Source organism: Octodon degus, unplaced genomic scaffold (genome assembly GCF_000260255.1).
Source record: "Octodon degus isolate 3935 unplaced genomic scaffold, OctDeg1.0 scaffold00091, whole genome shotgun sequence".
Classification (NCBI taxonomy): domain Eukaryota; kingdom Metazoa; phylum Chordata; class Mammalia; order Rodentia; family Octodontidae; genus Octodon; species Octodon degus.
Window position 1 is genome coordinate 4,352,945 of NW_004524667.1, and position 12,643 is coordinate 4,365,587.

The 12,643-nt window shown below is 34.2% G+C and overlaps 1 protein-coding gene across 2 annotated transcripts in view; it reads left to right on the top strand.

Moving 5' to 3' along the window:
- CUNH8orf34 (chromosome unknown C8orf34 homolog) overlaps positions 1-12,643 on the top strand; it is a 154,489-nt gene that overhangs the window by 132,683 nt on the left and 9,163 nt on the right. For both annotated transcript variants that reach the window (XM_004637532.1, XM_023722398.1), the window contains one exon: positions 8,239-8,411. In XM_004637532.1, the coding sequence (XP_004637589.1) occupies positions 8,239-8,411 (173 nt within the window). The remainder of the gene's footprint in view (positions 1-8,238; positions 8,412-12,643) is intronic.

Consider the following 12,643-nt stretch of genomic DNA (forward strand, 5'->3'; position numbering starts at 1 on the left):
TTTTTTTTTTTCCTTTCCTTTCAATTGTGAAGACAGTGCCCTGTATATATGAGGAGAGAATATCGGCAAATTCTAGACATATAATTTGTCTTGAATCATTGGGAGCTTGAACTTTAGTAATAGGGTAGACATACTGAAATCCCTTCTCCTCCAAGTTAGACTTGTTTATCTAACTAAGCAAAGCCAGAGAGTTCAAACTTTATTGGTATATTTGCTCCACCCTCCTTTTATGCTGTCCAGAATTTGATTATTTTTTTTAAACCAGGATCCAGCACTTGATTTGAAAGTAGTGCTTCAAGCTGAATTCTTTGTGGTTGTAAAACCTCTTCTATTTAAAAATCAGAAAACCAAACAAACAAACAAACAAACAACCCACCAAAGTATATAGAGAAACCAAGCATCAATATCACTTCTATATACACATACTTCTGCAATTCTTAAGAATTGCCTCATCTTTAACTACTAGAAGATGAATGTACCTTTTCATCTTTTTACTTCTTTTTTTTAAAAAAAAGAATAAAAATAGTAAAAATAAATAAATAAAACTAGAAAGCATACAGAATTTCACCAAACAAAATAATAGGAATTCTACAATGGTTGTTATGCTGCATATTGTTGTTTTCAAATTAGTTGTTCAGACTAGCAGATATAAGCATGCAAAATTGGTTTAAAAAGTCATAAAAAATTAAAAAGGAGAGAAAAAATTAAGCATTAACTTCTCCTTTCAATAGACTACAATAAATCAGCAGTACAATTATCCAAGAAAGGGCTGGCCAAATAGTTCAGTGGATTATAGTGCCTGCAAGCAGGCGCAGGGGCCAGGAGTTCAATCCCTGCCCCTGGGGTTCACTGAGATCGCCACTGAGACTGGGCATGGTGGCACACACCTGTAACACCAGAAGACTGTAAACGGGAAAATCACTATGAGTCTGATCTAATAGTGAGACCCTAAACACCCTGTAGACCCTTCCCTAAAATGCAGAAAAAAGAATTATGCAAGCTATCTTATGTAGATAGGTATTTCTTTCTCCCTCCCTTCTTTGTTTCTTTTCTCCTTTCCCTACCCCAGCTGTTTCTTTTTTCTTTGAATAGTTTCTTTCCCTTTCACAGTGCCTATTGTCTTTTTAGGCTTTAGGTTCTTAAACTAGTGAGATAATATGATGTTCAGACATGCAAGTCTAGTCAGTTTCACTTATGAGTGTGGTCTCTAGTTGTGTCCATTTTCCTATAAAAGGCTCGAGTTTATCTTTTTTATAGCTGAGTAATAATCTATTATATAAAATACCACATATCTTTTATTCATTCCTCATTTGATGGGTATTTGGATTTTTCCACCACCCTAAGATTTAACTATGATGAGTTTCATTTCTATAAACATGGATGTACCTATGTCACTGTGGTATGATGTTTTTAGGTCTTGTAGAAAAATAGCTAGGAAGAGAACAGCCAAATTGAAAGGGGCCTTTAATCCTAGGAATTTGAGGAATCTCCACACTGATTTCCATAGTGGTTGTACCAGTCTACATTCCTAAAAATGGTGGAGAAGTGTTCATTTTTCCCCACATCTTCTCCAGCATTGGTTATTGGCTCATTTCTTGATGATAGCCATTCTTTCTGCAGTGAGGTACAATTGCAGTGTTGTTTTAATTTGTATTTCTCAAATGAGTAATATTGTTGAAAATTTTCCACATATTTATTTGCCATTTGTATTTCTTCATCAGAGAAGGGTATATTCATCTCAGATGCCCATGTTTTGACTGGGTCTTTGAATTTTGGGGGCCTGACTTTTTTAAATTCTTTATATATTCTAGGTAGAAGTCCTTTGTTTTAGGGTCACTCATCCAAATTTTTTTCCAGTTGTGTGTTTTCTGTTTATGCTGTTGGTGATTTCTTTTGCCATGCAGAAGTTTTTCAAGAAGACGAGATCCCAGTTGTTGATTCTTTGAAGTACTTCTCATGCAGTTTGGTTTTTGTCCATGAACTCTCCACACACCTCTATGTCTTCAAGATTCCTACCTACTTTCTCCTGCAATAGATTTAGTGTTTCTCTTTTAATATTTATATATCCGATCCATTTTGACTTTAATTTATTGCACAGTGACAGATATGGGTCTAATTTTAGCCTTTGGCATGTGGAAAGCCAGTTTTCCCAGCATCATTTATTAAAGAAGCTATGTTTCTTCCAGTGAATATGTTTGGTTCGTTTGTCAAAGATAAGGTGGGTGAGTGTGTTTGTAGTTGTGTCTACACCTTTTAATCTGTTCCATTGCTCCTCAAGTCTGATTTTTTTTTCCTAGTATCATGCTGATTTCATCACAGAAACTTTGTAGTATAATTTCAAGGCAGGGATTGTGATGCCTTCTACCTTTCCTTTGTTGCTCTGGATTGCTTTTGCTATTTTAGTTCTCTTCTGGTTTCAAAATTTTAGAATTTCTCCCTAGATCAGTGAGTTATGCTAGCGATATTTTTATTGGCATTGCATTGAATCTCTTTAACAATACTGGGAGTATGGCCATTTTCACTATGTTGTTTCTTCCTATCACATTTTTTATTTTTTAAAGTCTTATTTCTATCTCATTTTTTAGTTTTTAAAGTCTTATTCCTATTTTTATTTTCTTTTTAAGGTCAGTAGACCTCCTTGTCCCAATTTTTAAACCTAATAATTGCCAGTATTGATGTGCCTCTGTGCTGAATATTGCCTATCAAAGCACTTCTCCACCTTGTTGCACACAAAATTTGAGAAGAAGTTGCCCGACTTCTACCAATTTTCCTTATGGACATCCCTGTTTGCAAACCAATTAGACCCCAAACCTGCAGGGCTCTCAACCTTCCTATGGAAAAATGGTGAGGATATTTAGAAAAAAAGAGATGAAAGCTGAGATCAGGTGGAGGCCTCTTTCTGGATGAGAGACTAGGACCTACACAGTGCTGTAGGGGTGTTTGTTCGTACTCTTTACAATGTTACTATCATGTACAGGAAGTTGCCTAGTGGCTAATGACTGAAATTGTCTCAGGAGAGATATTTTTCTCAGGACTGAGACAGCTTATTTGCATTACGCACTAGGCCTGGTCTTGCTCCCATACATGTGATCAAGCTCTAGCCTGAGCTGCTTTCTACAAACCTTCATTATTTTCTGGGCAGTTAAGCTGTTCCCATTTTTCAGATATTATGAATAACGTGTACTCTTTCAGATTTCCACTAAAAAGTGAGGATTACTTTCCTCCATGCAGTGACTATTATTAATTATTGTCTGTCTTTGAAATTATCTGTATATTGTGGACATGAAGTAGTATTTTATTGTTGTTTTGTTTGTGTTTCCCTAATAACTAGTCATGTTCACAGTGTATTATTGAATTATTTATTATTTAAACTTCGTATCATTACTTCATAATCTCCACAAATGTTTGAGTACTTTCTATATGTCAGCCTTTATAAAACAAGAAATGATGCTTCAAATGGAGCTGTAGGCAAGAATGCTAATTGTTGATTAGCCTGTTAATGAGAAGATCAACAAATTCTCTTCAGATTGCTTTTACTTTTCCCCTAGAAATGATATGCAGTATTGATTGGCTAAGAGATAAATTGATAATAAGTTGCAAAGGAAATATATTTGGACCAAAAGGGAAAAAAATCACAGCTAATTGGCCTCCTGTAAATCTAGAATATATTCTGTTTACTGTAAAAGTTAATATGGATATATCATGCATCAAAATATAAAATGTATAACAAAAAAGAATGCCTAACATCTAAAATTGAAGGATAATTTATTATTGATGTAGCTGAAAGCTTTGTGTAACTATGCTGGATGATAGCTAACTTCAGCCTATACTGAATTTTATTATCTTGCTTTTTTCTTTGTTATTTTACCACACATATGCATGTGTGCACTCACTTATTCCTGAGAGACTGTCTTTGGTTCTGTATAGTTTTAAACTTTATACAAATGGTATCTTACTGCAAGTGTGTTTCTTCAAGCTATTCTTACCAAAAACAAACAAACAAACAAACAAACAAACAAATGCTACAAATGCTGACTCAAACATTCCCCTGCCTACATCAGCAATAGCTTGCTTCTCTCAGGCACAGAATTAGAAATTGACTTTCTTGGCAATATGTCATGTGCATTTTTATCTTTACTAGATAATTCACTATTTTTCTCTATGAAGTATATATTAATTTACACACAATCCAACAGTTTGTAATATTTTCTTTACTCGTAATTCTTACCAACACTGCTGCACTGTCTGCCATCCAACATTTTATTGAACGGTTGCTTTTTGGGGACTCAGTTAGCAATGTTATCATTTTTAATAAGGTGGGATGCCTGCTCATTTCTTTTGTCCATTTTTCTTACTAAGATATTGTTTCTTTTGATTTTGGTGAGTTTATTATGTATTTTGGATGACCATGTCTGTTGGCTTTATGTCTGGACCTTATTACCTTATTCTGGGCATCCTTTAAACAGTGCTTATTATTAATAAATATTTTAATATTAACTTGTAGTATTAGTGTATTTGTTAAATCAATTACTACCTGGACTTATGAAAGTACTGTCTTTTATTTTCTTCAATTTTTTTCATATGTAGATCTGCCCTCCACCAGCAATTATTATTATCTAATATACTGTCCCCATTCTAGACAATAAATTTCTTAGAATCATTTACTGAGATGATCATCATTTATCCTTCTACATGCATGTTGCTTATGTCTCAAATCTTTGCCAAGCCCATGTTTGCCTGGCCCCTACTGCTCTGGATTTTTGGTAAGGGAGCGTGAAAAGCTGCTTGTCTAGTGGTGCCTGGGAGGCCAAGAGTGGGAAAGAAGCCTGTCTCAGTTACTTTTCTCTCATTGCTGGTACAAAATACCCAACACTCAAAATTAAGGAAGGAAAGGTTTATTTAGTTCACAGTTTGTAGAGGCTTCAGTCCATAATCAGCTGGCTCCAAGGCAGAGTGGCACATGACAGAGGGCAGCAGTTCATGGCTGTGGAAAACAACAAAATAGCAAGAACAGAAATAAAGAAGCAGTGGTAGAAGAGCAGCTGCAGCAGTAGCAGCAGAAGCAGTAGCAGCAGAAGCAGAGGGCAAGACTTTCTCTCTTCCTTATATTCCATTCAGGCTACTCATGCATGTAGCACTCACACTCATAATCCCAGCACTGGATTATGAATTAATCACAAACTCTAGAATCCCACCCCAATGACTGCATGAGGCTTTGGAGGAGACAATTAAACACAAACCAAAACAAAGTCAGAGCCTCAATATCCCATTCAAGGGTATGACGCCAATGAGAATGATTTAACTTCCTTTAGTAGGCCCCACCTCCTAAATGATTTACTCTCCCCAGTAACACCAAGGCTGGTAACCAAGCTTGTGAATCTTGACTCCTGAGGACATTGGAGAACCAGATGATGACATGATCTAGCTCATGGCCAGAGCTCTTGAACTCACTGTGAGTTAGCCACAGAAAGCAGCCTTCCTGACCAGAGTTGTTCCGGGTAGAGTAACTAGTTCCTAGACATATGAGTGTGTTGCTGATGTATCATAAGCAGATCTGTGCCCTTTAGCTGAACTTTTGGCTAAAAATGCTTGCTCAATAAATGTAAATATGCTCTCTTAAGACCCTCAGTATCTAGGAAACTTTCACTTAAATAGGGTAAAGATAATGTAGTTTGACATTTATAAAGAGTAATTCCAATTTACAAGTTATCCATGAAATTTTAAAGTACTTGTATACCATTTGCTGCAAGTGCTTTTGAAAACACTGTGCTTCGGTGTGCATCTTTACATTTATTTTGCCAGTGATGATGCCTCTAGTCTTATGAATATAGCTTTGAGAATTGCTCTCTTCACTAAAGCACTTTGAGAGAGATCCATGAAAAGATGCTTGCTTAATGTAACAAAGTGTAAACAATACAGCCAGAGATAAGTCTGCTATTTCAACTTACATGTGAGTAGAATAGATTCAAGAATTTTCAGAAAGATGCAACATTTTTTGAAAGAAAAATTATTCTTTGCTTCCTCTTTTCATCAACACTAGCATATAAAGGAGTTTATGCACAAAGATAAAAGGAGTAGAGCCCTACTTTTTCACCCATAAAACATTGACTTTCTAACTTCCCTGACCGTGTTTGCAGCTCTTTGGTTACCTTGCTCATGGGCTATTTCAAACTAAATTTCTGCTGCCAGTTGGAGTAAATATCTTGAACATCAAACCATTTCTCCTCCCCTCTGAACTCCACTTTCCAACTGCAGCAGTGCCTATCATTGTATTTAACTTCCCAGTAAGCAATCAAGGAGCTACTTCTGATTCTCTGCGATTCTCAATTTTTTTATCCTACCTAAATCTAAATTGTATTTCACTTCTTTCTCTTTACAGTGCCTAAACCTACTCATTTCTGTAGAACAAGATAAACCTCCAAGCCCAATTCTAAATCATTATGTACATAAGATTAATCACATTGAATTAATTATTCAACCTCTTTGATACTTTATGAAATAAAATTTTCTACAGTGAAAATCCATACTATCAACTCCCTGCTCTTCCTCTGCCCAAACTGACAGCCAAGCATCCATTCTTACCCAAGAGGACCGATTTGGGCAGTTCTATTTACTACTGTATTTCTACACATATTATATATATAGAAATGGTTTGAACTGAGTCTGTGTCCTTAAATAACTATGTCTAGTATATGTACAGAATTTTATAATTTCATTATGTTATATACTAATTCATTTGATATAGTAAGTTTTGTAATTCTCATCATGTCCATTTTACAACTGGAGAAAGTGATATTCAAAAATACCATTTCTAAGAAAAATAGGTCAAAATAGATTCTGGAGCAGTAAATATGCTCATAGATATTTAAGTCCAAAGCAAGATTTTGCCCCAATCTGCTTTTTAAAATAAATATTTATAGATAGAATATACATTACCACTATAATTTTAGTTACATTTCTTCTAAACCTTTTAAATTTTGGCAGGTGAATATACCAGTTATTTCAAAACATTGAATGATTTCACAGCTGAAATTCACTAGAGATCTTTGTTTTCTTGACTCAATTTGTCATTGAAATTTGTTGTTATAAAAATACTCATGTACAATTATTGTGTCTATATATTATTCATTACATTTGTGTATTATAATATCATGTTTGTATTGAATTGTGTATTAAATCCATATAACATTTTTGTGACTATAATTTTTTGATTATTCAGAACACCACTAATTGTTAAGGATTTATTTGGGACTTATTATATGAAAACTTTTAGCTAAACATAATTTAAGCAACTTACGTGTTTCTCAGATCAAGGTATTGAAAACATGATCAGAGAAAAACATATTTATTGTATAATTGAAAAGACACAGAAATACTTAAAATCATCTCTAGCGCCTACATTCAGATAAAACCTTTATTAAATTTTGTTCATTTTCATTATTATTCTGGAATATCAGTTACCTGCAATACCAAATCTTCATAAATGTTTGAGAAATTATAGGTTTATGAATTAAGGAATGAATTGTAGAAATAAACCCATATGATTCTAAAACAAAAACTAGATCACATTACAGATAATGATTTTTAACTTGTTTTTTCACCTAATACACCCCAAGAAATCACATGTATTGGGTGTTCTGAAAATCATTTTCATAGTGACATCGTGACCAAGTTGTATGATTGAATCAGTCACTTCACTTGAGTTTTTTTGTAAAAAGAGACTGACATTTTTGAATTAAGGTAACATTCTAGTTGCTGATAGTTTCTTTACTTCAAACCTTTATTTTGTCCTTGTAAGTTAAAATTCTTCCCAGGTGAAGGTAATTCAGATTTCTGGACTTACCACTTCTTGCTTTTGTCTCTTGGTCCCATCCCAGTTTCCTGAAGAGGAACCATACTATTTACTATGTTCTGTATCTTTGTGGTCCCTGCAACAGCATCTTCTTCCCAGCATGGATGCTAGCTCTGCTCTTTCATTCTGAGATACATGTGATCTTCTGCAGCAAATTGCAGGGTTTCACTCCTAGATCACATGACCTTTAGGAATTAGCACAATTCACTTATGGTAGAGCAAGGCATTGTGCAGAATGGAGAGAACTGAATTTTCACATCAAGTCCAAGAGAAAAGTGAAACATTTTAGTTTGAGTGAGTGGTCACGACTTTCGATGAGGAGATTTTCCCGTTATCTATTAATAAAAAAAGCAATTTAAGACAGCACATTCTTTTCTTTCCTTTAGGAAACAGTGGCTTTTAATTCTTCTCTTCTGAGGCCTCGTGTTATTGGAGAATGGATTGGTAGAGAAGAAAATGATGCTGATCCACTAGCTGCTGAAATGCTGCAGCCCCCAGTTCCAAGAAGTAAAAATGATCAATGGGAAAGTGAAGATAGTGGTTCTAGCACTGCAGGAAGGTGAGACGAGATGTCTTCCACTACTCTGTTTTAATCATTAAAAGGGAAAGTAACCCTAAACACATGATCTTGATGAAATCTATAATAGCAATTTTATACATAAAATTGCTCGACTCTATAGTGAATATAGAATAGCTAGATTGAACCATTCTACAATGTATGTAAGTTCAAAATATCATGTAGTACACTAATTACAATTTTATCAGTCCATTAAAAACTTAATTGCTGTTTTAAAATTAGAGTGCTGTTATACTTGCCTTTGAGTTTTTGTTTGATTGCTTTTTTTTTTAATGTATTTGGTACAGGGTTTCACTAATCACCTCTGACTCATAGTTTTCAGCTTCCTCCTGTTTTCAGCTTCCCCAGTGCTGGAATTGCAGGCATGCACTACCACACCCCATCTGGGTGGCTGGTTCAGCACACCCAGTAGCAGAGCTGGCTGGGCTGGAGTAGGATGTGGTGCTAGGGGTTGAGCCCTGGTCCCTGCACTTACCTAAACAGGTACTTAGTCCACTGAGCTATCTTGCTGGCCCTTGATTGCTTTCTTAACTTTAGCAAGTTACCATCTTTTTGCTACGAAAACCAATGAACAAATAATTCCAAGGTCTTAAAGTTTAAGGCAGGAGTTACTGTGTTATTGGGCAGCAAATGTCTAGCTGTTACGAATTATAGAGAGGGGACTTCTGATACATTAGAAGGATGTAGTTAGTCATCAAGAAAACTGCAATGTATAATGAGTGGACTATAAAAGGTAGAGTTTATGTGGAACGTAAAGAAAGATAAATCTTGCTTTATAATTATTTAACTGTATAGTGGAGAACTACGATTTTATATTATTTATTTAAAACTTGTTTTAATTTTTTTAAACTATCATGATTTATGAACCTGAAAGTACATATAACTGATTTCACTCAGCCCTGATGCTTAAAATGGTGACAGATTAGTCTTAACATCCATGCACTAGTAAAAATGAAGAACAGTAAAGTTAAAATGTCCAGATCAAATTTATGAGAAAAAGCATGTTCACTCTTCACTATTTTTTTTTTGTCAATAGCAATTCGAATGAGTACAACTCATAATAAAACTTCAGGGAAATTGGAATGAAAAGCATTTTGGGAACTTTGTCTTAAATAGGATCAGAAAGCGCATTCAAATACTCATGAATTAAATACTCATGGATTAAATACTCATGAATTAAAGTGCAACAGGAACATTTCTCTGTTATTAGCCAACTGAAGATTTTTCTATTCATGCCTTAGCTCTCATAAGTTGGTATTTTCTATGTTGAATTTAGTAGCAACGTATAATATTTTTTCCTCAACAGAAAATTGTACTTTCTACAATGTAATAAATTTCAGAGGTTCCAACCTTTGACTTATCCCTTGGTTGGAGGGAAAGAAGTTGAGAAAACTCATTAGAGTGCTTCAGGCACATATAGAATTGATTCAATTTCCATGAGAAATTACTTCTAAAATATTTAAATAGTTAGACTGTCCTATATAAAAGAGAAGAAACTCATTTTTAAAAATCTAGTTATCTTCTCTTGTGAAATGCCAGATCAATTCCACCTATCAATAAAAATAATTTTATTTTTGATATCAGACTTATGAAGCCCAGTAGACCTTTTTCTTTATTCATTGTTTGATCTTTAGTTCTGAAATATAAAATAAAGAAATGTCAACTTTCATTTTGCTTTCATTTAGTCATAATGATAATCAGGGTGATTTATTGCAAATGTTGGCAGTTTTATTTTCTTCTGAGCTTCAGTTTTTGTGCTTTCTGGAATACTCAAGAAAAGTGAATTCTTTCGGCAATCCTAGTTGAATCCTTTACTCAGCCAATTTTGTACAAAAGTACACAATTTTTCCTCAAATATACTTTTTGGAAAGTTGTTTCATCTTAATTTTCTCTATCTTTAAATTATGGGTTCAGATATTGTCACTGACATGAAAAAAGCTATAATATCCTGCCTACATGCCCCATTATATAAGAAAATATGTGCATATTTGAATTAAATGTACAGAAGACTGTTAAACTATGATTTATAAATTATATTCCTCCCATCTTCTAATATGAAATAAGATCCCTGGCCAAATACAAATAACTCATAATATTAGATTTGATTTGGATGAATGAGGGTTAGGTAGTTTTAGTAACTCTGAGTTTGTACCTGGAGCATTAACTATTATCTTTAAATAGTAATGAACTTGTACTATAATTTAACAGTCTCAAACACTAACAGACTAAATGGTTTTCTAGAACTTTCAAATAGTTGATTCTCAATTTTGATTTTTACACATGAATTTATCTTGTTTTCTTTCTTCACTGGAGCCAGCACATGGTTCTTATCAACCATCTATTAGGAGGCCTGGCTGCCTTGGGATATCTCCTAAGGAAAGCATTTTCACAAGAATATGCATGCTAGTTTGTTTCATTTATACTACCAGTTTCTCTTAATTCACTGAAAAGAAATTTTTGTGCTATTATCTGTTACTTCTTTGGAAGTCAGTCTTTTAGCTTATGTCTTATACACTTTTTTTAAATACAATGATGTGCTATATTAACTATTGTTACTTTTATTTTTGTTATGAAATTATGTTGTATTTTTCAAAAAGCAAAAAAAAATTAATGAGGACCTTAAAAAAGATTGGATATAGTTAATCTATCTTTTTTACCCCTTTCTCCAACTTGTTTTTTTTCTATTATTTATTGCTTTAAGTCTTATCCAAATGGCTATTTTTTTATAATACTTCATCTTTAGCACATATCCACATATCCTGCTCATGCAGAATTATACATATGTGACATTGTAGAATACTAAACAGTCCTAGGACCATAAACTTACCTAAAACATTTTCCTGGAACAATTTTCTTACATAACATATCTTAGCTGGACTTTTCTTCATCTAGTCCCCTCAGTACCACATTGTACAAAGAAAGTCGATGACTTTGCTATGCACGGCTGATCTGGAAGGGGTTACATGCTGGAACATGATGGAACTCTGAAGCACAATATAGAGAAGTTGATGGAAACCAGAGAGGGTAACATGAAGCCTGTGATCCCCAGATAGTCCCAGGAAAGGACTCAGAGATCTGTGAATCTATGGAAACCCCAGGCAGGAGGTTGTGTGGAAAACCAGCGGACATTTTCCTGCCATATCTTTTTTCAATTCCCAGTAAGTTCAGAATTAGGAAGGCTTGCAATGAAATTGAAGCATCTGAGCAAGAAAAGAAAGAGGGCTTCGTAAAAGAGAGAGAAATATGTTGGGAAATGACTGAAGACTTTGTGTTTGTCAGATACCATCTCCTGGCATCTGCTGCCATAGCTTGTATAGAGAGCTAGTAGGAAAAAAATATATATATATAATCATTGTACAATGAGTTATTAAAAATCACATATTTATAATATAAATGTAAACAAATATTAATTTTAATAAGCTTGTATAATCTTATTTTAAGCTATCTTAATTAGACTTTGCAATAGCTATGTAATGAATTTCCTGTAATTACTGGTTAAATCTTGAATGTGGATTTGTAAATAAGCTCATCAAGCCTTGAAAACCTCATAAGACTCCTTTAAAGCTAACAGCCTTATTAAAATAAGAGTCTCTCTGGTAGATGATTGTTCAAAAAGAAGGAGGTGGTGAATGAAGGCAGGAGACAGGAAAAGGAATGTTGTGGGAATGTCCTGCTTCAAGGTTGTATATGGTGAGATTTTTGGACTTACGTGTAAACATAAGAATTATATAATTCTTTACGCCTATTTTAAAATATATTCTAATTTTTCAATGTTTTTTCATCATATTCTGTAGGGACTTAAAGTTCAACATACTTGATGAAAAATACCTGTTCCACGTTATGCCTAAGATGTTTGATATTCAGACAGATAGTGAGCTTAAACTTAACAGCCTAGGTTGCATGGTAATAAAAATAAACTTCCCTTCTGGAGAGTTAACAACCTAAGTTTGCAGACCAAAATTAGAGAAAAAGGAAGGTCGCAAGGAAAGCCAACATTTTGGCCCTAGCTTTCCAAGGTCAATTAAGACTCAAGACATATGAGAACTTATACTATAATGTCATGTAACTCAGTAGTGTTCCAAATTTTTTGATCAAGGAGATTATGGGGCCAAAGAGGAAAGTGATTGATGATGTAGAGTGTGCCTAAGGAGAGTCACATGGAGAGAAAATATTCTCTCAGGCTTTCACAGAGAGCACATTGGCCAAGCAATGGC